Source organism: Trachinotus anak, unplaced genomic scaffold, assembly GCF_046630095.1.
Source record: "Trachinotus anak isolate AG129_WGS33_773 ecotype Australia unplaced genomic scaffold, CSIRO_AGI_Tana_v1 ptg000009l, whole genome shotgun sequence".
Classification (NCBI taxonomy): domain Eukaryota; kingdom Metazoa; phylum Chordata; class Actinopteri; order Carangiformes; family Carangidae; genus Trachinotus; species Trachinotus anak.
This window is the reverse complement of record NW_027273860.1, coordinates 1,762,501-1,788,221: the sequence shown is the minus strand read 5'-3', so window position 1 is coordinate 1,788,221 and position 25,721 is coordinate 1,762,501. Positions and strand designations below refer to the sequence as shown.

The following is a 25,721-nucleotide window of genomic DNA, read 5'->3' as shown; positions in this document are numbered from 1 at the left end:
TGATGATGATGATGATGTTGAAGTTTACATACAACTACACTGAGCTGGCTCATGGGACACAACAGAGTGAGATACACCTCATCCAAAATACAGCTCATACAATTTATTACAAAGAATCCAACAGATTCACATAATTTTCCTCCACTGATTTTCAAAATTACTACAATTAAAATTCATGAACTAAAGTACATGAACTACTGGAGAAATCAAAATGTATAAAGACTGAATCTGAACTGGTTTATCAGTTGGGCCAATCTCATTGGGCAAATGTACAACAGCTAGTCATCTGCATAGAGGCAGAGATAAACGTTCTCTAGTAATTGAAGTTCTTCTCTATGGAACATAATACGTCATAGGTGACCTCAGCTGTGGAGCTGGGATTTAATTGGCTGTTGTTAGCCCAGTAGCACTCCAGTGTTCCCCCAACATTTCTCTCTCTCCTGTGTCTCTGTGCTGTGAACATGCTAGCTGTGCTGAACTGAGTCTGAGACAAATGTCTGTGCTCCAGCAGCAAATGAGCTGAGTCTGAAAGGAAACAAGGTGTTTGCGTTTCACCCGGGTTAGTCAGTGCAGGCCCATAAATCTCAGAATGAAAGTATTGGGGCAAATGGTTCATGGTTAGTGAAAGCATGTGAAACTGAAGGGTAGCAGTACAAAGATTATACTGGCCACGCTTACCCATTGCAGTGCTGCTGCTGTGTGTGTGTGTGTGTGTGTGTGCACGCTTACTGTCTGGGAAGCAGTTGTCAGGATCCATGGCCTCTTCAGCCATCTCTGAGTACTCATCCTCTTCCTCTCCAGGCTTCCTCAGGTCCACCGTGCTGCCCTCTGATAGGCTGATATCGTCTTTCTGCTGAATAAAGACAGCAGGAAACAGATTCATCAGGCTCTTCTCTGATAAAGGTAAAGGATAAAAAAAACTACCAAGGAAGATAAATGCACCACACTGCTATCAGACAGACTCTAACTGAACTTACACAACAACATCATCATCAGTGTTAACACACTCCGCTGTGATAGGTTGATCAGTTTGTCTGATTGTGTCAGAATATTTTCCCGTGGTGCTTCTGCGGGATTGGCTGACTGTCTTCTGAGTGATCCAATAAAAATGTACAAACACTTAGAGAAACCAAATCCTGCAAGGTTGGATAATGGGTCCAGGTGGGCGGGGCTTGGAGAGTGGCTGAGTGTGGTGACTGCTTTGTTGTGACATAACAAAGTTCCAGAAGTCCTGATGGCTGGTTTTAAGGCTCAGTTTCTGAATACAGGCTGTGTGCATTTCTCTGTGGACTGAGGCTTTGATACTTTCACAGTATTAATATAGAACCTAGACCTGCTTTATAATCACAAACACATGGACATCTACCTTTAGACTGTGTGGAGCTTTAAGTATCAGTATTAAAGTTGTTGCAGGTCTTGTTTGTGTAAAGTATGGTGTGTGATTGTGTGATCATCAGCATCATTTTGCTGCAGTTGAGGCTGAATGAGTCAGATTTAATGTTACATAACTGACAGGAGTCCTGGCTGAGGAATCAGAGAGAGGCATCACCTTCCAAAGCCCCCCCTCCCACCCGCAGGAAGCTGCCGTCTGTTCGCTTTGACTCTGAGATCTGGGCAAAACTAGACGTCAGGAAATCCCCCCCTCACCCCCACCATCCCAAATGACTTCAAAGGTCCCTGTTTGCTAAGCATCATGGGAGTTTAACTTTACAAAGGGATGAGGGAGATGGAGGGATGAGACAGGTTTTCTGCTGAGAGCCGAGGAAGGAAATTTGGCAAGTTTTCTGGACAAAGACGCAGCGGGGTGTGTGTGTGTGTGTGTGTGTGTGTGTGTGTGTGTGTCTGTGTCTGTGTGTGTGCGTACGTGTGTGTGGACAGGTGAGCTAACTACCTGAGTCAACAGCTAACTCATGAATACATTCAGAGTCTGGGAACAGAAAGCGGCGTGTGACGAATGCCAGCCTTGGACACATACACACACACACACACACACACACACACACACACACACACACACACAAACAGAGGTGAAGCCAACCAGACATGAATACACACCTAATCTCTGACACACACTTACACATGGAAAGAGATCCACACAAAAAATGGATAATGTAACACACACACACACACACACAAACACACACACACAGACACAGCAGCCTTGGGCTGAAACCCTGTGACAGTTGACGTCCATAATGAGGGGTTTAAATGTATTTCTATTCATAAGCTGTTTCTATTGTGCTGCCAGAGAGGAGCTGAAGGCAGTAAAAAACATTCAGAGCTGTAAGTAACACACACACATACACACACACACAGGTGATCTGATCACTTCCATCAGGACGAGGCTGCAGGAGGTTCGCTCCAACTCAGGACTCATTCTGTTGGTTTTGTATCAGTTATAATAACAATGTACTCATCAGGTTCAAAACACTCAAAACTTCACAGAAACTCAGATTTAACGTCCGACCATCTGGATAACTGTGGTGGTGTGTGGTGTGGTGATTATCAGCGATCAGATACAAACCAGGTGCTGACAAAGCATCTTACTGTTTGCACTATCCCGTCATCATCCTGTTTATTTCCTTGTTATTATATTTATCATCTTCCCTCCATGACACACAGCTCCGATCATACTGTAAATACTGTAAATATTTATTAGCACAGTGTGACTGTGTGTATCTGCTTTAGTGATTCCACAGAAGTAACAATACTGAACTGCTTGTGATGACTTTCTCAACACCTGATTCCCACATTCACTACAAGGTTTAACAGCATTTTTCTCAAAATCTACCCCCTAAAATATTTTCACCTCAGCTTCCTTTGTGTGTGTGTGTGTGTGTGTGTGTGTGTGTGTGTGTGTGTGTGCTGTAACCAGGCTGGCATGTCTGTCATCTCAACCGTGACAGACACTGAAACCACAGGACACATCCTGCACCTACTTATCATTCCTGTGTGTGTGTGTGTGTGTGTGTGTGTGTGTGTGTGTGTGTGTGTGTGTGTGTGTGTGTGTGTGTTATCTATAACTCAATACATTATCGGGGGGTATCAGAAAGAGGAACAAGATCCTCACACACTCCCTCACTTTGCCCTCAGCCTCCATGTTCCTCCTCTCTCACACACACACACACACACACACACACACACACACACACACACACACGCACACACACACACACACACACACACACATACACACACACACACATACACACACACACACACTCTCTCTCTCTCTCCTTTAACACTGTAAATCTGAGTGTGTTTACACCGGTGTGTGTGTTTCAGGTAGAATCGTCTCACAGCTGCCATAGTGACAGCAGACATTTCATTCATCCATCGTTAGATTGAGGCGCGCTGCGTTCACTGCTAACGAGGACGTACGCAACATACTTTGTGCTGTGCTAACAAATGCAGAGATAAGGTATGTTTCATCCTGACTGACGGTGAGAGAGAAACACAACGAAGGACAGAGGAGGAGGAAACAGATCATGAGCTGTGGCTAAAAGATTAATTCTGTACGACGTCACGTGCAAAGCTGAGCAAGCAGGTCAGAAACTAAACTGTGTGTTGGCTTCATGCAAAATGGGATAAGTTTGATTACGGGAGCTTATGTTTTCACCTGCGTCTGTTAGTTTATCAGCAGGATTACACAAAAAGTACTGAACCGAATTGCACCAAACTTCATGGAGGGACGGGACATGGGTCTGGGAAGAAGCCGTCACATTCTGGAGCAGATCTGGATTATCTGCCGTGAATGTGAATTTTTCTCCCTGAAGTCTGGTGTATGTTGTTTAACGCTGCCCTTCCACTTTGTGTATGATGTCCAAGCACCTGGTCTCCTCAATCTGTTATTTTTACTCAGCTGTCTCACACCAACACACAGATATGCAATTCATGAGTCCACCGTGAACCAGCGTCAGGTTTTGACCTCCTGGGAAAGACCACGATTTAAAATATGTTTTGGACTCAGTTGTGGTATAATTGACACTGATGTAATTAAAAGTGATGATGACAACACAAGATTTTTTTAATTGATATTGTTCATTCTTCAGACGACACAACATTGTGTGTTTGTACGGTGGAGCAGTGTGTCTGTGATGTGAGCACAGTCACAGGTTCAGGATGTTTTGATGTCGACCATTTGATAACAAAGAGAAATCAAAGCACAACTACAGAGTCCACCTGTCCTGCAGACAACACCTGTACATCTGTTAGCTGGGTCCTGAAGCCTACGGGGGTCAAAGGTCGCCAGCTAGAGACTGTGGGGGTGGGGTGGGGGCACAGTCAGTTTTACAAGCTGCCATTCCAGGGCAGCAAACACAAACACACACACCCACACACAGCAGCTGTGGACAAAGTACACCTGGCACAAACACACAAGCTCAGGTGTTTATAACTGTCCACAGGGTTTGGAGCTGAAGTGACACATGGACTCGTAGTCTAATGTGACCCAAGTGGACCTGGTCCTGACCTGACATGAACCCAGGTCCGGTCTAAAACTGGTTTTCGCTCCAGTCCGATTCCAACTCTCTCAGACTGAGACTCTCATCAGCGCAACACAACCAAAACCCATTAAATACATTGAATGACTGAGTGAGAGTCGAAGTATACCAGCGCTGTTCCTCCATAGTTTCATTACGGACATTAATGTGATGTTGAATCAGTGTATCTATGACGTGAAAGTTGATGCTAGACTGAACCTGAACCACCACAGGCTGTTTTCTTCAACCCTCTGATTCGACCCACAGCAGTGTCTCCTGAAATCACCATCACCTCACAGCAGCAAACGTACTGGACCTTGGTTGTCATGGTTACAATAATAAAAAAATTGACTATACCGAGAGCGGCGTACCTACCTTTGTCGCCATGGTTACTATAAAACTGGCATGGCTTGGTTAGGTTTAGGAAAAGGTGGTGATTTGGGTTAAAATAAGTTCTTCCTCAACATTAGATGAGCTTTGTTGTCGTGGTTACAATAATATCTGGTATCTAAACAGTGTAGAGAAAGTCTGAAGAAACATCAAATGAATAATTATAGACACTATATGACCAAAATAAAGATAATTTAAATGAACTTTCCGGACATTTTAAGATCTTGTGATTCCTCTGTTCACAGCATGAACATATGGAGGGAAACCTTTATGTCTGCTGCTGTAAACACTGCAGTCTGACCTTTGACCTCTGCTGTTGACTGCAACCACCTCAGCCAGCTGATTCAAGCTGTACGAGACAGTAAAACCACGCTCAGTGATTTATGACGCCATTAAAAGCGCAGGTCAGGTATTTAATCATTACATAACCAAACACGGGGTCTATTAAAACCGAGTGCCGGAGCAGCTTAACAGCTTCTATTTACAGGGAGCTGTTTGTATACCCAAAATAAATTACATACAAAAGACCTGGAGGGAGAGGAGAGATGGGGCGAGAGATATAAAGAGGTGGAGAGGGAGGGAAAGGAAACATGAAATTACAGCTGGGAGAGAGGTAGAGATAACAGGAGGGAGATGAATGAATGCTCATCCTGTGCCATTTAGCAGCAGTGGTTGGCCTTGTTAGCATCACTATTAGCTTAGCTGCTATCTGCCAATACATGTCTTTGCATATTTTTGTTTCAAGAATGTTTCTGCTCTTAGATCTTGAAATAAATGTCTTTATATCTTATATTATTTTAAAATATTTATTTTTAAATATTACAACAATAAACATGTGGTTCAACATATGTAACGAAACCTGTGTTTTCCTCTACATGTTGTAGTATCAGTTCTGCAAAACCAATAGATTGGTTTGATAAAAAAGACTTTATAAGCTGGGGGGTCATTAGCACATAAAAGTGCACAAAAAAAATCAAAACAAGTTTAACTTTTGCAGGATGTGATCACATGATCATTCTGTTTTAAATTTGATTGGCTGAGAACATGCTGGTAGGAGACAGATGTGTAGTTACAGGACCCAACAGCAGACATGTCTACAACATTACACAGTCGTCTGAGAGAGAGACACCTGGGAAGAATGAGAGAGAGAGAGAGAGAGAGAGAGCTATAAATAAACAGAGGCTCAGTGTTAATATGTTGGTGTTAGACAAGGATTGCGGCCTCTGCAGAGGCAAAACAAACACATATCACTGACCTGCAACCTGAGAACTGGCTGGCACACTCCTATACAACCGTTACCTCACTCTACCATTCTCTCTCTTTCTCTCCACCTCTGTCTTTCATTCTCTCCATCCCTGTTTCTCTTGAATCTAGCTCTAACTGACAGCTTCATTGTGTTGTTTTTTTTGTTGTTGTGTTGTACCACTGGCTGGACTGTCAGGACTCAAGGGGAACTCAGTCCAGAATCATCAGTGTTTGGGGCCCAGTCAGCGGTCGAGTCGTAAATGTCAAGTTCAAAACTGCACAGTCCTGATGAAAAACTGTGTTTTCTGACTGTTAAAGGTCAAGTCACACAGGTCTGAGGCTAAAATAGTTAGGGCCAAATCATAAAAGTCATAGGTCATGACCAGGCGATAGAGGTCATGTCCCAACCATAGAAACCATAATGTCATTAAAGTCCAAAAGTCCATGTGACACAAGTCATGTCTGGGTCATAAAAGTCATGGAGGTCATGTCCAAGCCATGAAGGAAGTCATGTTCAAGAACGTCAAAGTCCGAGCTGACATGAAAGTCATGTGCAAGTCACGGATGTTATATCTGAACCATAAAAGTCCCTTCGAGTCTCCAGGTCGTCCAAGTTTACAAGTCATGTCCAGGTTACAGAGGTCACCTCCAAGCCTTAAACGTCCGGTTTGAGAAGAACGAGTCATCATGTCCAAGTCGCAGAGGACATGACAGGAAAGACAGGTCAGGCACAAAACTTCTCTGAATCATAAATGTAAAGCTTCACAGACAGAATCAAAATGTTTTGTAAAAAAGTAAAATATAGTTCAGTCTGAGTCACTGAGGTCAAATCACAAAGGACGTGACCCATGAAGGTTCAGAGGTCCAAGTCAAAGAAGTCACAGAGTCACACAGGTAAAATCTAAGTCAGTATTGAGAGAGCGAGAGAGAGAGAGAGAGCTGAACCTGAACCAATCTGCTGACTCACCTTATTCAGGTATCAGCAGCACCTTCCTGCTGGTACATTATTTAAGGGCCTATCTAGGTCACGCGCCGGCTAACACATTGTTTGACATAAGAACAAAATCATTTTACATTTATGTTGCCGAGCCAGCGAGGACACTCCCCAAAAACAACATGAATTATTTAGACGTCAGAATATTACATATTTAACAAAAAAACCAAGCAGCCATGTTTATTACTCACGGAACAAAAGCCTGTGTGTAAAAGTACCAGAGACTCATTTATTCTCATGGTATCCCTCATGTCATCATGTGATAACTAACCTTTTTACCAGGAGGGAGATGAGAGATGTAATGTAATAGATGCATTGGTCAATATTAACAGTATGATGTGTCCATTAAGATGAGATAATACTTATGTCTCATGTGCTGGGCACTGAGGACCAGTTACGGACACCGAGAAAGACGAGACGCCCCACAGATAACCAATAAAAAACACCGTGGATTTGGATGAGAAAAGAGAAGAAGACATGAGGGCAAAAAGGACAGAAAACTCTACAGAGAAAGGAAACTTCATTAGAGTGAGGTGACCCTCGGCGGAGCTCTGATAAACCGGATTAAGAGGTGAACGCTGCTCTCTCACTCACAGCAGCTGTTTTCACACAGTTTGCACATGATTCAGGTCGTAAACATCAAACTTTGATAAAACAATGTTAATCTGACAAAGATGATCCTTAAACAAGACTGTTCTCCTGTAAGGAACCGGCCCACAGGTCGTCTGTCAGCAGGTCGCTATGACTCATCGTTAGGTTCTGTTGCTAGGCGACATCTAGTGGTCGTAGTGATGATGACAGGAGCAAAGGGAAAAGTGCGGTGACGTAGTTTATAGAGCGTCAAAGTCCACGTCAGGAGGAGGTTGGGGTGGATGGATGAATATGACCCAGGAGAGCGGTGTTCGATTCCCATGTGACAGGAGCAGCTTATGTTGTTGTTATTGTAACCATGACAATAAAGATCATCTAATGTTGAGGAAGTACTTATTTTAACCCAAATCACCATCTTTTCCTAAACCCAACCAGGACATGACTGTTATTATAGTAACCATGGCGACGAAGGTAGGTACGCTGCTCCCGGTACAGTCTGTGTGTTTATTATTGTCACCATGACAACCAAGGTACGCCTCGCTGCTGTAGCGGTGCTATTTCAGGATGGGTTGTATCAGAGGGTTGAAACTTGTGCATTTGTGTTGCTGCTTTTGTGTTTGCATTGTTGCATTTGTATTCATGTTGTGCCTTTTGTGTTTGTGTTGATCTGTCACGTGCATGTGAGCCGAGCAGCTGCAGAAGAGTTTTATATATTTACAGTGGTTCGGTTAAACAGCGCAGGAGTTCATGTCCCATAGTCCACTGACTGTTATTCAGCTGAATTCACTTCACTGTCTCCAGACATCCACAGAGAGCTGGGAGGAGGAATCCAGGGGAACTGAGGTGAAACGAGAACATCAGAGACCAGTGATGTGTAACATGAAGAACCCGGAGATAAGAACACGAACACGAGAGAACGTGGGTCTGTTCTGCTCGTTTGTTTTCTATGTTCAGTGTTCAAGTCAATTAAGAGCAGAAGAAAAAAAATAAGTGAGATGTTACAGAGGGACACACACACACACACACACACACACACACACACACACACACACACACACACACACCCTGGAAACAAAGCTTGATGCTAAAGAGTTGTGAAAGCAGTGATGCTCTCTGACTTCCTCTCTCTCTCTCTCTCTCTCTCTCTCTCTGCGTCTCTCTCTCTCTGACTTCCTCTTTCTCTCTCTCTCTCTGTCTCTCTCTCTTTCTCTCTTCCTCTCTCTCACTCTCACTCTCTGTGTCTCTATCTCTTCCTCTCTCTCTCTCTCTCTCTCTGACTCGACAACGGCCGTTTTGTGGGGAAAATATGTTCCTGAGTTTTGTTCTATTTACGCTGCCCTTTCATATTAGGTCAATTTGTGTGTGTGTGTGTGTGTGTGTGTGTGTGTGTGTGTGTGTGTCTTTGCAGCTCTCACTGCATTTGCATGTTTCACCTCATGGCTAACTGGCTACTGCATCATGCATAAGCTCTTGAACAGAGTGAATCTAGAAAAGCAAAGATCTGCTGGTTTGTCTGTACATTTCATTTTAAGAAAAGTGCAGAGAGAGAGAGAGAGAGAGAGAGAGAGAGGGGGAGAGAGAGAGAGAGAGAGAGGGAGAGAGAGAGAGAGAGAGAGAGAGAGAGGGAGAGAGAGAGAGACAGAGAGAGAGAGAGGGAGAGAGAGAGAGAGAGAGACAGAGAGAGAGAGAGAGAGAGAGAGGGAGAGAGAGAGAGACAGAGAGAGAGAGGGAGAGAGAGAGAGAGAGAGACAGAGAGAGAGACAGAGAGAGAGAGAGACAGAGAGAGAGCGAGAGAGAGAGAGAGAGACAGAGAGAGAGGTGTTTTACTGAGAGAGATTCTTCTTTAATCTTTAGAGGCTGACAGAAGAAATATTGTAGAAATGTTTAAAACAATAATAATTTTGTGATCTTTGAGTTACAAAGCATTCTCTCCTGTTAATTATCTCATGACCCCTTAGATTTATCCTGTGACATCTTTGCGGGGTCCTGGCCCCCAGTTTGGAAACCGCTGTGAGAGAGGGACATGGAGAGAGAGGGAGGGAGGGAGAGCAGGTGCACAGCATGATTAAAGAGGAGAGGTGATGATGAACTGAGTCGGCACAGGTGTGTGCACACACACATGCACACATATGCATGCACAAATGCACATGCTCACACACACACACACAGACAGACACACACACACACACACACACACACACACACACACACACACAGCACGACACAAATCTGTCATTTCATGTTAGATACAAAGAGAGGAGAAAGGAAACAACTAAAGATCTCCTCTCTCCCTCTTCTCCTCCTCCTGCTGCCTACACACACACACACACGCACACACCGACACACATGCAATAAGGCATTTTAGCTTTATGAGTTTTGTTCCTAAAGGAGATATTACACTACTTGAAAAATGTGGCACAACTCTTGTAAAGAACACACACACACACACACACACACACACACACACACACACACACACACACAAGCGCACACACAAGGCGTCTGTGGCTCAGTTCGACTTTTGTCCTCTGAATAGATGAAGAGAGACAGGAGGCGCACACACACACACACACACACACACACACACAAACACACACCAATATACACCCTTTTAGCACAAACACATCACACACACAATGTTGCAGAGTGAGAAAAATGCTGGACCATAATGCACTGCCTGAGGCCTCCAATTCTGTCTGAGGGTCCCGCTTTCTGTGTGTGTGTGTGTGTGTGTGTGTGTGTGTGCGCTATGAATTGAGCCACTCCATCCATTACAAAGGCACTGTTTATAGAAAGAGAGATAAGGAGAGCGTCTGTTTACATGGGCTCAAATATTCAGGACGTGAACCTGATGAACAACGTTCCTAATATTTTGATTCATTTCGTCCATTTAGCTTCATGTGACAACACAGCTGTGAGCTGTTGTGTACAGTGTGTTGTGTATAAAGTGTAATAATGTAATAATCCAGAGGAAGCTTTATAGAAACCTGGTCTTTCTCTGAATCCACCATCAGCTGGAGTTTTCCCAGCCTCTGAGGTCATCAGGTTTTACCAGATTTTTGAATTTACATTCAACTCTCCACGTACAAACAGTTCATGCAGGTGAAGGTGTGACAGATATTTATGCTCTTTACAGACTCTGTCTCTGTGGCTGATCCAGGGAGCTCAGATGCTCCTTCACCTCTCATTGGCTGCTTGAACCTCATGTCTAGTGTTTGATACCTGATGCTCACCACAGTCTTTAGGGTTCATGGTCTGGTTACCATGGCGATCTGTTGGATAGCTGCTGAGGTGTTTCACTGAACCTCACACTGGGACGATGGGAGAAGTCAATCACTGTGCAGCATGAACATCTGGATGATAGTTACTGAGATATTCAGTCTGGAACAAAGCGGTAGATCATCAGAGAAACTTCCCCAGAGCCGCGTGGCCGGCACGCGCACATGCACGCGCACGTGCATGTCAGGTGCTGCGTCAGTCATCTGCCATTATAACCAACAACTGCCCCCCCCTTGCTCATTTCAGTTCCTGATGCCCCACAACTGTCGGGCTGGGACGGCATCAGTCTCATGTTAGCACAAGAGTAAATAACACCAATCTGAAAGTGTCAGACGATATAAATGATAGTAACATGTTCTAACATAACACCAGCAGCCGGAGGAGAGAGATCAGAGCCGGTTTGACACGTAGTGGAGGGAAAACAGCTTTGGTCGAAATACAAGTGTGTCAAATTATACGCAACTGTAGTACATGTACTTCATTATATTCCACCATGGTTTGGAAAATACTTCATATTTTACCTAAATATTTATAATTAATCTTTGTTTATATATATTAGCATTTGTTCCTCAGCTATAGATGTAAAGGTGTAGTCAACACACACACACACACACACACACACACACACACACACACACACACACACACACACACCAGCTGACAGACAGGCGGCTGTTAGATGGTAACCTCAGGGGGAACGACAGCTGACTCACACACACACACACCTGAGCTTGTTTACGTCAGACACAGGTGCATGTGTGTGTGTGTGTGTGTGTGTGTGTGTGTGTGTGTGTGTGTAGCCAGACAGTTTGATCAGTAGACACTCTGATCTTCTTCCTACCTCCTCCTGCTCCTCCTCTTCCTCAGAGCCCTCGCTCTGCTCCTCCTCCCCCTCTTCCTCCTCCTCATCCTCCTCCTCTGGGAACTCCACGTCCGACTCTCCGGGGGCGATGGGGACGCTGATGGTCAGGTTGGGGTTCGTCATGTAGCTGTCGTCCTCCGGCACCACGTACTTCTCTACATGACGTCCTGGGACAGAGACAGAGGAGTGAAGGTGGATTAAAGAACATTTATTATTATTATTACAATATTGTTGATGTGAGAATTAATCTCTAAACAGTTCTAAAGACTCCTGGTTGGTGCGTTCATGGATGCTCAGACAGCAGAGATTTATAAAGATGAATAGATTAATTTATTTGTGAGGGAACCAAATAATCCTGCACATTATTTAGATATAAGGTCCCATCCAGTCTAAAGGTAGATGTCCATGTGTTTGTGATTATAAAGCAGCTCTAGGTTCTATATTAATACTGTGAAAGTATCAAAGCCTCAGTCCACAGAGAAATGCACACAGCCTGTATTCAGAGACTGAGCCTTAAAACCAGCCGTCAGGACTTCTGGAACTTTGTGATGTCACAACAAAGCAGTCACCGCCCTCAGCCACGCCCCAAGCCCCGCCCACCTGGACCCATTATCCAACCTTGCAGGATTTGGTTTCTCTGAGTGTTTACCTGAAATCTGCAATATTTTTATTGGATCAACCAAAAAACAATCAACCAATCAGAAGAGAGGCTCAGATCCTCTCTTCTCATTGGCTGACTGACCTGTTGTTACTAGAGCTCCAGAGAGAAGCCTGAGAGAGGAGATGTAAAACTATACTGCGATGGTTTTTGGTTCTTAAAACCACAAATATATCAACACTTCAGATAAACACTGGAAACATGTGACGTGAGCATCAAAGCTCAGATGTCCCAGTGTCCTTGAATGCACCCAAACCGCAGAACAGCCCATGCTTGTAAAGGCAGCATCAAGAAGGATACTGGAGGATGGAAATTAGACAGATGAGGCGTTATAATGTCTGAATCTGTTGGTTTTGATGTGGTCACTGAGTGTGTGTGTGTGTGTGTGTGTGTGTGTGTGTGTGTGTGTGTGTGTGTGTTACCTATGACGGCTCCATTGACCTCAGTGTGGATGGTACTCAGGCGTTTCAGCTTCATCATGGCTTTGGCCTCCTTTCGCTTCTGACGACGACGCTTCAGGTTCCCGTTGAAGAAATCCACCACCTGCATCGCACGCACACACACAAACACACACACACACACACACACACACACACAGAAAAGAAAAGACACAAAAGAGACACACAGGTTTACATATAGGCCGTCTTACAGCTGTCCCACAGCCTGTGCAGCGACACACAAACACAGGCACCTGTCTGCGGCACCAGGCCAGGCCTCTGGTGATCCTGTGGATGGCGATGTGCAGGTTGTTCATCTCGCCATCGTCGTCTGGAGCCGACAGGTTGTCAGAGCTGAAACTGCTGAGGAGCAGAGCCAGGAAGAGGTTCAACAGCTGGAGACAGAGACACAGAGGGGGGGGGGTCAGAGTTACCAAACATGTGGGTACAGTTAAATATGGGCAGAGAGAGGGAAACACCTGTGGCACATCTGTACTAACATCTGTACACTGAGATGACATCATCTACAGCTAACAGTGGCAGCGGACTGTCTCAGGTTTGGGGGGGTGGAGGGTTTTATGGGTAACTGGTCATAAACCTAAGAACTCAACCTTTGACCTGATGATGGCACTGGAAGAAACGCTGCATTCATGCAGCATTGGCAGAGTGGGAAGAAAGGAAACTCTGGTATATTTTGATAAGATGGTCACACAGCTTGTGGTTCCACCAGGTTTGTGCTTGTTGAGTCGAGACGATCAGACGGTTACATTATGATATGAACACAACAGAAGGTAAAGTTACTACAGCTCATCTGGTGGAGGCCAGGACCACTCCACACACACACACACAGACACACACACAGTGAGTATCATAGTTTCCAGTGCAGTGCTGAATAATGCCTGAGATTCCTGGTAACTGATCATGAAGTTGTACTGCTCTTAGTTAAATTGGCTTCTCTTTAACCACAGCTGTGTGTGTGTGTGTGTGTGTGTGTGTGTGTGTGTGAGTCTAGGTCAGGTGGATCAGGTAGCAGCTTCCTGTGTCTGTCCTCTGATTACAGTCAGACCCACAGATGGACTGTTTTGTGTTTTGCTCAAAGGCACATCGGCAGGACTCCAGCAGAAGAGTCTTCTCCTAAAATCATCTCATCGTATCTTCAGTTTATCTCCATCACCGAGCTCCTAACACTCACTGTGACAGCATTAACCCCCCCCCCCCCCCCCCGGGTGTTACGTATCCACTCGACTGGATCCAGCAGTTTCCCAGTTTCTGGTTGTGTAAGAGGAAACCGGGCCAGTGGGTCAATATCTGACAGGAAGTAACCTCTGACTCTGACACTTACTTGCTACAGATCGATTTCTATTAAAAATGACTTGTTAATTAGTGATAATCATCTCTCAGGTCACTTTTTATTTCACACATTATAAAAATAAAACTCCTCTGTTGTGTGACAGTTTCATAAAGACGGTGTCAATCTTAAATTGAACACCTTCGTTACTCATTAAAAAAACCAATCCAAAGATCAACTCATGATTATTGTTTAAATAAATATTTTGTCTAAATTTTAACTGCTGGGTGTCTTGAATGTTTCTGTTCTCATTTATATTTTATTCCTTTCCTGAAATTAAAAGGTTTAACTGCTTGAAATAGAAAAAAAATACTAAATGAAAAGAAAAAGTATCTGAATAAAATAGTTTTATTTTTCATACAATAAAAGACTTTAAGTATTTTGTTTTGGTAGTTTTATGATGTGACTTGAGTGTTAAGTGAGTTTGTACAAGCGGGAAGGTAATCAATAAATATATTACATAATATATGTGGGTGTGTGTGTGCTGCACGTGACGGAGTAAGACAGTGTGTGATTGTGTGTAATTTTACTTGTGTGTGTGTGTGTGTGTGTGTGTGTGTGTATTGATCCCAGCTGGTGTGTGTGTGTTATTTGTGCTACTGATCAGTGTCTGCCTGTCACAAGCCCAGTTTCACCCTCCCAAAACGCTGACGTCTGATTGGCTGTGGCACTGCACCCAAACACCAATAGATCAATGCTGTTGATTGGTTAACATGGCAACATGCCCCGACAGCTCAACCAATGACCTTGCTGCTTTCCAATAGCCGATAACACATCAGCGACAGAGCTGACGGGAGTTTCATCAGTTTACTCACTGACCCTGAGACACGTGGAAACACCAACAGAGCCTCAAACCCGTTCAGGTAAACCTGCTTTTATCTGTTTGGCCACTTGGGGCAGTAGAACAAAGCTGAAAAGGTTGTTGTGGCTAACGTTAGCAAACAGCTGCCACCTGATGATGTCAGTCCAATGGTCACGCTCCTTTGTCTCTGGTTAGTTTCATCAGCGCCTCATTGTTTGTGCTGGTCACTGAGTTTTGTTCATGGTTCATTCAGCAGCTCTGTCTGTGGGAATAAAAATAGTCCTGTTACTGCAGGTACCCTGATCCATGAGATAACCCCGCCCTCTCATCACCTCTATTTTTAGCCCGGTAGCTAACTGCCCTCCAGCCTCGGCACAGTGGACGATCAGCAGCATTTAGCTAATGTGTCATAAGTTATTGGTTATTGATCTCCTTCTGCTGCTGCTGCAACGTGGTTTGGTGATATTCACTCGTGGTTTTCATATATTTGACAGATGTTTCCAGGTGTGGCTGCTGCCTGAGGTAAATGCATTTCTGGGCCAGCTTCCTCCAGGTGTAGAAACATAGAAGCAACTTTCTCTCTCATGTTTCTCAATCAGCTTGTTTATACTTTGCTGTAGGAACTGAATGAATCTCTCCAGTCAGACATTGGGCAGATTGTGTCCTTGAGTTCTTCCTTTGAAAAACACAAAAGTACAAAATGTTTGTTTGATATAAACACATCAGCTGACACTGTTTCACTGTGTGACCTGAGGTAAATAACACAACTACACTGAAATTAGACCAAAGACAAAAAGACAATAAATCACAGGGACTGAACTGAATTGAACTTCTCAAGGTTTGAAGTGAGGACCTGCTGTTCTGGGTGGGAAACCCCTTTGAAAAGCAGCGAAACAGCAAAAGTGTGTATGATGATGGTGATGTGTGAGAGGGAGAGAGAAGTTTCTCTGTGTGTGTGTGTGTGTGTGTGTGTGTGTGTGTGTGAGTTTCCGGAACAGCAGACCACCTGATCCCCCAATTCACCTCGTTTAACTCGTTAGGCGGATCGTACCAATTAGCCCGGGGAAGTGGGCCAACCCTCCACCCTCCCACCTACACACACACACACACACAGATTCTGTGAAACGAGAAAGGCAAAACACAGCTGAGCCACTGGTTGACGACATGGACGAGAATTTATTTATTTATTTTCTATGTTTCATAATTGTGTTTTTTCTGTTCTGCTTCCATGTAACATTTTCTTCCTTATTACTGCGTCAATTTTTCTTTTATTTCATTTCAATTCACTTTAAATCTGGTTCAAATCCTCAGAGCAGCTGAGACGTCTGAACAACAACACGAGTCCAGATCCGGATCATTTTGACAGTAACCTGTCAGTATCATCTGATCACAGTCTTTTGCTTTGTCGTTATCCTGATTCCACCTGCATCGCATCAAGATCTCAGCTCGACGAAGCTGCTGCTGCTGCTGCAGTTTTTACAGGAGCAGGTTTTAATGGGCAGCTTGAGAAAGCAGGAGGAGGAGCAGTCAAGTGAACTTTCAACTTGTCGGCTGAATGTGGCCAAAACTTCACGGATCACCCTGTGAACTCCACACCCTGAGGCAGGATGCTCTGTGTGTATTTACATCTGCATCCAATACACTTGTCCTATCACATGTTGATGTGATGGATAAAAAGAGCTCGACTGCCTCTGTTTTTGCAAACTCAAAAACACATTTGTTTTTCCGGCATTAACCTGTTCCTGAAGTGGAAGTGAGCACTTGATTTTTTTATTTATTTATTTATTTTTTCATTAAAGATCTTCCATACAGGAACATTCAGCTCTGAATCAGACTGAAGTTCAACTCAGGTAGTCGAGGAGAGTCCTGGAAGCAGCTGCTGTCCTGGAAACAGGCGAGCATCAGCACACACAACACACACACACACACACACACACACTCAGAACAGGAGCAGCGGTGGTGGTGGTGATGAATGAGCAGTAACGTGATCTGTTTTTGATGCTCCTTCTCGTCACAACAAAACCCCTGGAGCAAAGCCCCCTGGGAAAATGGGGTTTCAACGTGTGAGAAGAAGAACAAGGGTAAACCGCTAAACCGCCGGGAGAGAACGAGAGAGATGGAGGGAGAGAGAGAGGAAAGGTGAGAGAGACAGAAAAGTGAAAAGAGATTTTTATTTATTAACCTGTGTGTGGAAAAGCAACAACATGAGCTACTTACATGTATAAAGTATAGAAACACAGAACTAGGCGGGTACACAATGTGGCCAAAAGTATATGGACATGGCTGTTTGATGTGTGGACTGGACAGAGCAGAGTCAGACCTGGTCACCATCAGGACTGCACATCACTGATGCTCTGGTGTGGGAGTAAATCCCTGCAGCTGGTTCAACATCTGGTGGAGACACTGAGACCAGGAGACTGGAGGCTGAAGAGCAGCACAGCCAGTGAGCGCTCTGCATAGACTGCAATGATCCTCTGTCCACATACTTTTGGCCACGCAGTTGGAATTTAATTATTTTAACGTGTTTTATTACTTTAAATGTCTTCAGCAGATTAGACTGAGCTTTACTTTACTTTTCCCTCCATATAAGTGCTCTGGGGTCAAAGTTGAACGGAGGTATTTTTGCATCTGTATCTGAGACAGAAAACAGTTAAATGAGAGTTTGTGTTTCTTTGTTTCCTCACTGTGTGAGATCTGTGCATCTCCGCAGGACACCACAACGTGCTCTCAGACACAAACACTGGACGGCAGAGGGAAATAAAAACAGATTTCTAAGCAACTAAGAATTATTTATTTCCTGGCCACAAACCAAAATGAATTAATTCAAACAGAAACAGTTCCTGGTGTTTTTTAGTTTAATGGAAAATATGGAAAAAAAAATAAAACTTTATATTGAACTGCTGCGATGTGACGGCTGCTGAAAAGGTCATTAATTAATGATTTAATTATCAAAATTAAAATATTTTACTATATGTACTTCATCACCTTTAATCAAACCTTAAACAGTCATGATTTTCCCTCTTGAACTTACATCATTACATATGAGTAAATGGACTGTAAGTATTTAGTTCTGTTTTTATTTATTATTTTTAAATATTTTTAAAATAAGTTTAAATCTGCATTTTAATATTTTGAGCCTTAATTTAATCTGTATTTATATTTTCATGTTTTAATGTAGCTTTAATAATAAACTTGCCTTGTCTGTGATGAGGTTAATTAATATAACTGAGTAAATCCACTGAAAGAAACTATTTCCATTTTACATTTGTGAACTTCCTCTACCTGTGTGGTGTTTCTACACATTTACCATCCAGACGTTTCTTCCCACCACCACTGATCAAACCTGGAATCATTCTGGTTTGACTAATCGAACAGCATCTGGTAAAAAGCCGTGATGATTTAGGTTGAAAATGTTTAATGAGAGAGTAAAATGAGAGGAAAAGAGTAAGAAACAGCAGAAGTGGAGGAGGAGAGCAGCAGCGCCTCGTGGCAGGTGTGCTGCAGGTGAAACGCTGGCTCAGGGAAACACATTCAGCCGCTCGTTTGTCATAAAGAGAAACAGCAAACTAAACATCTGCTCACCTGCTTCACACACACACACACACACACACACACACACACAATGACATCAGCATGTGTTATTCACAGTGCTGCACCAAACTCAATTTAGTTTTTAATAAAAATAAGAAGCAACTATTCACAGTCAGTGTGAAGACAAGTCTGTCGTTGTATGATAGACATACTAACAGTTGGTCCTCCCCTCTGCCCCAATGCCTTCTGGGTATTATTGTAACTTTATGAGGTTCACTGTCACGGCAACCAGGTCGTACATCCTCCCCGGCAACCGTTTCCGTGACAAAGCTTTGTCATGTTAAAGTGAAACTGACTGATGTGATGTTGCGTCTTTTCTTCTTTCCTTTTCTCTTTGTTTTACATTTGATTTTCATTTTATTATTCTTTCCTTCATCCCTCTTTCACTTCCTGCTCTTTCCTTTTTTCCTTCTTTATCACTTCACTTCCATTTTTCTTCCTTTCCTTCTTTGTTTCTCCCTTTCTCTTTCTTCCTTTCCCTTTTCCTCTTTTCCTCTCTTCCTTCCCTCTGTCTTTTTGTTTGTTCTCTCTCCTTCCTTTCTTCCTTCTGCCCCTCTTTTCCTTCCTTTTCTTCTTTTGTGCTCTTTACTTCCTCTGTCATTTTCTTCCTTTCATCTGTTCATCTGTTCACTTCACCTTTTGTTCTCCCTTTGTTACCTTCACTTTCCTCATTCTTCCTTCCTTTCTTTCTCTCCTTCCTTTCTTTTATTCATGTATCCTTTACCCTATCCATTTCTTTTTTGTTCCTCCCTTGTTTCCTTCCCTTCCCCCTTTCCTTCCTCTTTCCTTCTCTTCCCCATCTTTCCTTCTTCTGTTCTTCTTTTGTTCCCTTTCACTCCTCATACTTCCTTCCTTTTATCCTTCCCTTCCCATTCCTGCTTCCTTTTCTTTTTCCTTCATTCTTTTTAAAATAATTCATATTCACTTTCTTTTCTTTCTGTCGTTCCTCACGTTCTGTTCTTCCTTCACCTTCCCTCTCTCTCTCCTTCCTTCCTCTCAGCCCGTTACAAGGTGTGACACTCAACATCTCATTACAAAACACACACAGACGCACACATGCATAAATGCCTTCACACACACACACTCTCACACTCACACACAGCTGAGCTGAGCACAATGAGGCTGATTCTAAAGGGATAAATCACCTGAACTGGAAAGGTTCGGTCATCATGACACACACACACACACACACACACGCGTTTTGGCATATTCATTCAGTCAGGTCAGCATATCCCTCTGCAGGGGGAGATACAATTCCTGCCACTGACAAGAGAAGAATAAGAGGCTGTTGACTGTGTGTGTGTGTGTGTGTGTGTGTGTGTGTGTGTGTGTGTGTGAAAACTGTCTGGTCTATCAAGCTCGTTATTAAATATCCATGAGACCATTAAGCTAAATAGATGAATGAGACTCTATTACTGCTGCATACACACACACACACACACACACACACACACACACACACTTCTTGATCCTCTGACTGGTGAATATACACTCGACTGTTTATTAACTAGAATGTGTAGAAGAAGAGGAAGAGGAGTCTGAGAAAGGAAACAGAAAAGATGAAGAACATCCCCCACACTCCTCTGTTGATTCCTTTCCTTTCCTCCTTCCTTTTCCTTTCCTTTCCTTTCCTTTCCTTTCCTTTCCTTTCCTTTCCTTTCCTTTCCTTTCCTTTCCTTTCTTTTCCTTTCCTTGCCTTTCCTTTCCTGTTTCCTTTCCTCTGTTCTTTCCTCTAAGTCAGCTGTGACTCTTGTGTGTGTGTGTGTGTGTGTGTGTGTGTGTGTCTCAGATAAGGGAACTTTCTCTTCTCCAGTTACCACCTCCTGTCTTCTCTAAACACACACTCACTGATGGATTGATTGATGTGTTTAGAGGTGTAGACATGTGATGTGTTCATGCTGGAGGGGGGCATACCTGTTAGAGTAAGGCAGGTAAAATGAGCTTTAGACAACTGCGTGTGTGTGTGTGTGTGTGTGTGTGTGTTTGCTGGGGGTACAGTGTCAGATGAGATGATAGATAGTTATCAGAAGAAAGGAAATCTTTCCTCTCCTCCTTTGCCGGGCAAGACGAGCTCTCTGCTTTGGTGTGTGTGTGTGTGTGTGTGTGTGTGTGTGTGTGTGTGTGTTGTGTGTGTGTATTTGAGCTTGTATGTGTGTGTGTGTAGGTGATTACGCTTGTTCTACATGAAGAAAACAGCACTGAGCTGCTCATGCTTCCAGCTATAAGAGAGCAGTGCTTGATGTTGGACAGACTGAGCTTAGAACAAAACGAGGAAATGTCACCGAGTCACTGACATCGAGAGTTCGTCCTCTGGGGAGCAGGAATGTGATCATGACAGTCTCAGCTGGTTTTGCGGGGCTGTCAGTGGAGCTAACAGTGACCATCTTCTGTTTAACAAGAGATCGTGGTTTAATGAGCAGCAGCAGCAGCAGCAGCAGCAGCTAGCTCACTGTTTGCGCCACTGACCGTCTGTCAGCTGAAGTGAAACTGATGTCGACCCTCCATCAACAAACAAGAGACAGAGGAGAGAGAGAGTAGAACAGACAAACAGAGAGAAAGACAGAGGGAGAGAGAGGCGGTTGACCGAGCATCAGCACATATGGAGGGTCAGGTATAAATGTTAGGAGGTGAAAGAGAGGGAGGAGAGGTCTGCAGCTTCCAGCAGCTCCTGTGTATCCTCCGTGTATCCCTCCTCCCCCAGCACCACACACTCAGCAGGTCTCTGTTACCTGCACCGTCACACCCGTCTGAACCAGAGGAAATGTCTAACAATAAAATCCTAGAGGTCAGAGGTCACAGGTGACGTGTCAACCATCACCACCACCGCCTGCTTTCCAATGGCCATGAACACCATCACCCATCTGACCCTGCAGCTATTTCCTTCTGAACAACTTCATGCTGATAAGATAGAAAGAAGAAGAGCAGACGATCGATCAGCACCACAGTGACGCCTGTGATCCAGTCATCAGTGAGCTTCTGTCAGGGTTTCACTTCATCCTCCTCCAACCCACAACTCAGGCCTCACTTTGCAAATGTTGCTACATTTACCTTTTTTCTACAACACCTGTTCTTTGCTTTTACAAGAGGAAAAAACAGTCACACAACAACTGTGTCAAAATAAATCACAATCTAATCTTACAAAAATTTAAATCAGTAAATGATTAATTAAAAAATGACAAAACAAGTTACATTTTCTAAACTTAGTTCCAGCTTTGACACCTCCAGACATTACTGTAGAAAAGTCACTCACCACCAGGTTTCCGATGACCATGACCAGCATGAAGACGAGGATGCAGAGCGGCTGACCCGCGACCTCCATGCAGTCCCACATGGTCTCTATCCACTCGCCACACAGCACCCTGAAGACGATGAGGAAGGAGTGGAAGAAGTCCTTCATGTGCCAGCGAGGGAGCGTGCAGTCCTTCGAGATCTTACACACACAGTCCTGAAGGAAGAGGCAGCCTGATGTGGTCAACCTGTACATTCACACATCTGTGACACCTGGTCAGAGGTCAGGTACGTTACCTGGTAGTTTTTTCCAAACAGCTGCATGCCGACCACGGCGAAGATGAAGACGATGATGGCGAGGACAAGCGTCAGGTTTCCCAGAGCGCCCATGGAGTTCCCGATGATCTTGATCAGGGTGTTGAGGGTCGGCCATGAACGAGCGAGCTTGAAAACACGCAGCTGGGACGGAAAAGAGAGAGAGAAGGATAGAAACAGAATTTCAAAATAAAGGTAGTAATAAGTTTTAGTGTTATTTAAAGGTCCCACACAGTCTAAAGTTAGATGCAGGTCCAGGCTAAGAGAGAAACCTGAGAGAGGAGATTTAAAATGATATAAAGATATATCTTCTGATGGAGATCAACACTTCAGATAAAACACTAATATAATAATATGGGACCTTTGAATTAAATGAACTTGGCTGTAAAGGACTAATATGGGAAATTCCTGTTGGAGTCGACCTCAAGTTAATAGTTTGTATGAGCCTCTACTGTGGCACCCATTGGTATGCATGTAGGAAACCTCCCAGCATGCAATGGGGGATGCTGGGAGGTATGTGTATGTGTATTCCTGTGTTACTACTGATAGACTGGTTCCCAGTATGAGTGTGTCCTATTGTCTTTAGTTTTAGACACTGCAGCTCAAACTGATTGATGGAGTGTGTGTGGGACAAATCCAGTTTTACAGATCTGAAGCACAAGTGTATTATACTGAGCTTCATGTTGTGTTTGTTTGTCTGTAGCGTCTTTTGGTTTCCACAGACTCCTCTTTGACAAGAGGAGAAGGAACAAAGGATCGAGAATAAAGAGGGAAGGACAACATTGGAGAGATAAGAGAAAGAAAATTAAGACACGAAATAAAGGAAAAAGAATGAAAAAACAAAGGAACAAAGGAAAAACAGAACAGAGCAATGAAACACAAAGAAACCAAAGCAGAGGCTGCAAGAAAGGACAGAATCAAAAGTGAACGTGTGTTTGTTTATTAGTGTGTGTGTTTGCCTGTAGCACAACCTGACAATACCCAGAGTGACACTTGGAGAGACTGACGCAGACAGACGCAGACAGCCTTCAAGGATCCCTCTGTGTTTCTGTGTGTGAGAGTGAGAGTGTGTGTGTGTGTGTGTGTGTGGTGTGTGTGTGTGTGTGGTGTGTGTGTGTGTGTGTGTGTGTGTGTGTGTGTGGTGTGTGTGTGTGTGGTGTGTGTGTGTGTTTCGGGTCGATGTTGACAGCCACCGTCCTCGTTTCCTCGTTTGCCAGCGCGGTGTAAAGTTGGCCGCAGCTGAACTTCTGTTTTGAGTGACATTGCTAATCATCGGCCACTGTGCCCGGCCACCACCCTGCCCGCTGTGACACGTCCCGCCCATCACTGCCACTTCATTGGCAGATCTGCTGTCAATCAACCAGCTCACACAGCACAGCGCTCTCTTTCCTCGTTTACTCTTCACTGCTCTTATTTGAGTTTTTGCTTCTTTTCATCAGATCATCGCTGTTTACTTATTTTCTCACCTTCTTTTAACAAACCACTTTCTACGGAAGCCCTGAAAGGCAAATTTTAAATTTTTTTTCTCAAGATCTTTTTGTTTTTGTTTTTTTTTCATCTGTGAAGAAAAATTCTTTTAGATAGTTTTTTTGGACGGAAAAAAAACATTTGCCTTTTAGGGCTTCCGTAGCTTCTAGCTTCGTTTCTGCCACACACCTCTGTCTGTAAAGAGTTATTGTACTGTGTGGCCGGAGTGAGTGTGATTCACCAGTCTGAAGGAGCGCAGCACGCTGAGCCCCTCGACGTCAGACAGGCCGAGCTCCATGAGGCTGAGGCAGACGATGATGCTGTCGAAGATGTTCCAGCCCGTCTGGAAATAGTAGTACGGATCCAGGGCGATGATCTTCAGGACCATCTCTGCTGTGAAGATCCCTGAGAACACCTGAGGCACAGAAACGGAGACCGAGAGGAATTTAAACACACGATAAAATATGCAAAACTAAGACATAAAATAGTTTTTTTTTTAAATATAATTAGTTTTATAACAACCAAATACAGTGGTTTCATCTGTGAATTATATCTGGATTATTTTTTACAAAAGGACTCAAGTTCATATTTGTGTCATTTTTCATGTGACCTGTTGATTTAGCTGCTAAATCTCTGGAAAAACCTGAAAACTGAAGACTCGATGTGTGTGTAATTCAAATCAAACTGAAGATATTAAATATGGTTAAAAGAACCAATTCAATGTTATTTATAGGGAAGTATGAACAGGTTCCTGACAAACACCAGGAGCTCTAAGGATACTTGGAAATAGCTGTGTCTCTCACACACACACACACACACACACACATTTAACACAAAGCTAAAAAAGACACATACAAGCAGGGACACAAAGACAGTCAGGTAAGGACACACACACACATACGCACATTTGCACACAAACACACACACAGATACAAGAGCTAAATGAAGGGCAGAGTTAGCCAAAAGGTAGGACATTTCAGACTGGGTTAGGTTCATACACAAACACACACACACAGACACACACACAGACACACACACAGACATGTCACCTCCTATAACTGCAGCTGAAGCACACAGGTTCTTTAAAAGCCAACAGGAGCTCAGCTGCTGAAAACAAAGGGGCGTCCCTGCATGCTCACCTCACATGCTAACGTTAGCGTGCACTGTTAGCGTGGTAGCTACCATCAGTTAGCACAGTGTGTGTGTATTTAATGTAGGAGTCAGTGTCAGCAGGAACTGATGTTAGGGTGACCCTGCAGAGTTCAGTGAACCGGACCAGACCCAGGAAGTGAGTCTGTCTGGGTCCAGCAGGTCTGTGCATCAATGTGTCCAACCACCTGCTCTGACCACGTGCTCCATCGTCATCCTCGCAGGAGAAAAACATGTTTTTTGGGGCTTGTTCACTGGCGGAGTATCAAGCTCTACAGATGATGATGATGATGAAGATGATGAAGATGAACTGAAGGGGAAAAATTCATGCAACCTCCTTTTCTGAGTGAACTAATAAAAATATAGCAGATTTCAGGTAAACACTCAGAGAAACCAAATCCTGCAAGGTTGGATGGTGGGTCCAGGTGGGCGGGGCTTGGGGCGTGACTGAGAGTGGTGACTGCTTTGTTGTGACATCACAAAGTTGCAGAAGTCCTGACGGCTGGTTTTAAGGCTCAGTTTCTGAATACAGGCTGTGTGCATTTCTCTGTGGACTGAGGCTTTGATACTTTCACAGTATTAATATAGAACCTAGACCTGCTTTATAATCACAAACACATGGACATCTACCTTTAGACTGTGGAGCTTTAAAGATGAAGAAACCATAACTGTCCTGTTTTTTCTTTATAATCCTCTACAATGATGCAATGAGACAATCAGGAGCCATCTTGACACAAAACTGTGCAGCTTTTGAAATGCATGTGTGAGTTCATGACAGTTGCAGTGTGCAGTGTGTTCCAGCTGCAGACGTGTGCAGGAAGGGAACAGACCTTTGTGAAAACAGCTCCACTCGTGATTTAGTGAATTTGAGAAAACTCAGACTT

General features: G+C 43.8%; 1 protein-coding gene across 2 annotated transcripts in view; it reads right to left on the bottom strand.

Annotated features, from left to right (window-relative positions):
- Positions 1 to 25,721, bottom strand: part of LOC139624942 (sodium channel protein type 5 subunit alpha-like) — a 121,722-nt gene that overhangs the window by 37,189 nt on the left and 58,812 nt on the right. For both annotated transcript variants that reach the window (XM_071484380.1, XM_071484379.1), the window contains exons 13-19: positions 23,930 to 24,103; positions 22,204 to 22,365; positions 21,929 to 22,123; positions 13,192 to 13,332; positions 12,923 to 13,043; positions 11,822 to 12,009; positions 730 to 853 (exon numbers count right to left, since the gene is read on the bottom strand). In XM_071484380.1, the coding sequence (XP_071340481.1) occupies positions 730 to 853; positions 11,822 to 12,009; positions 12,923 to 13,043; positions 13,192 to 13,332; positions 21,929 to 22,123; positions 22,204 to 22,365; positions 23,930 to 24,103 (1,105 nt within the window). The remainder of the gene's footprint in view (positions 1 to 729; positions 854 to 11,821; positions 12,010 to 12,922; positions 13,044 to 13,191; positions 13,333 to 21,928; positions 22,124 to 22,203; positions 22,366 to 23,929; positions 24,104 to 25,721) is intronic.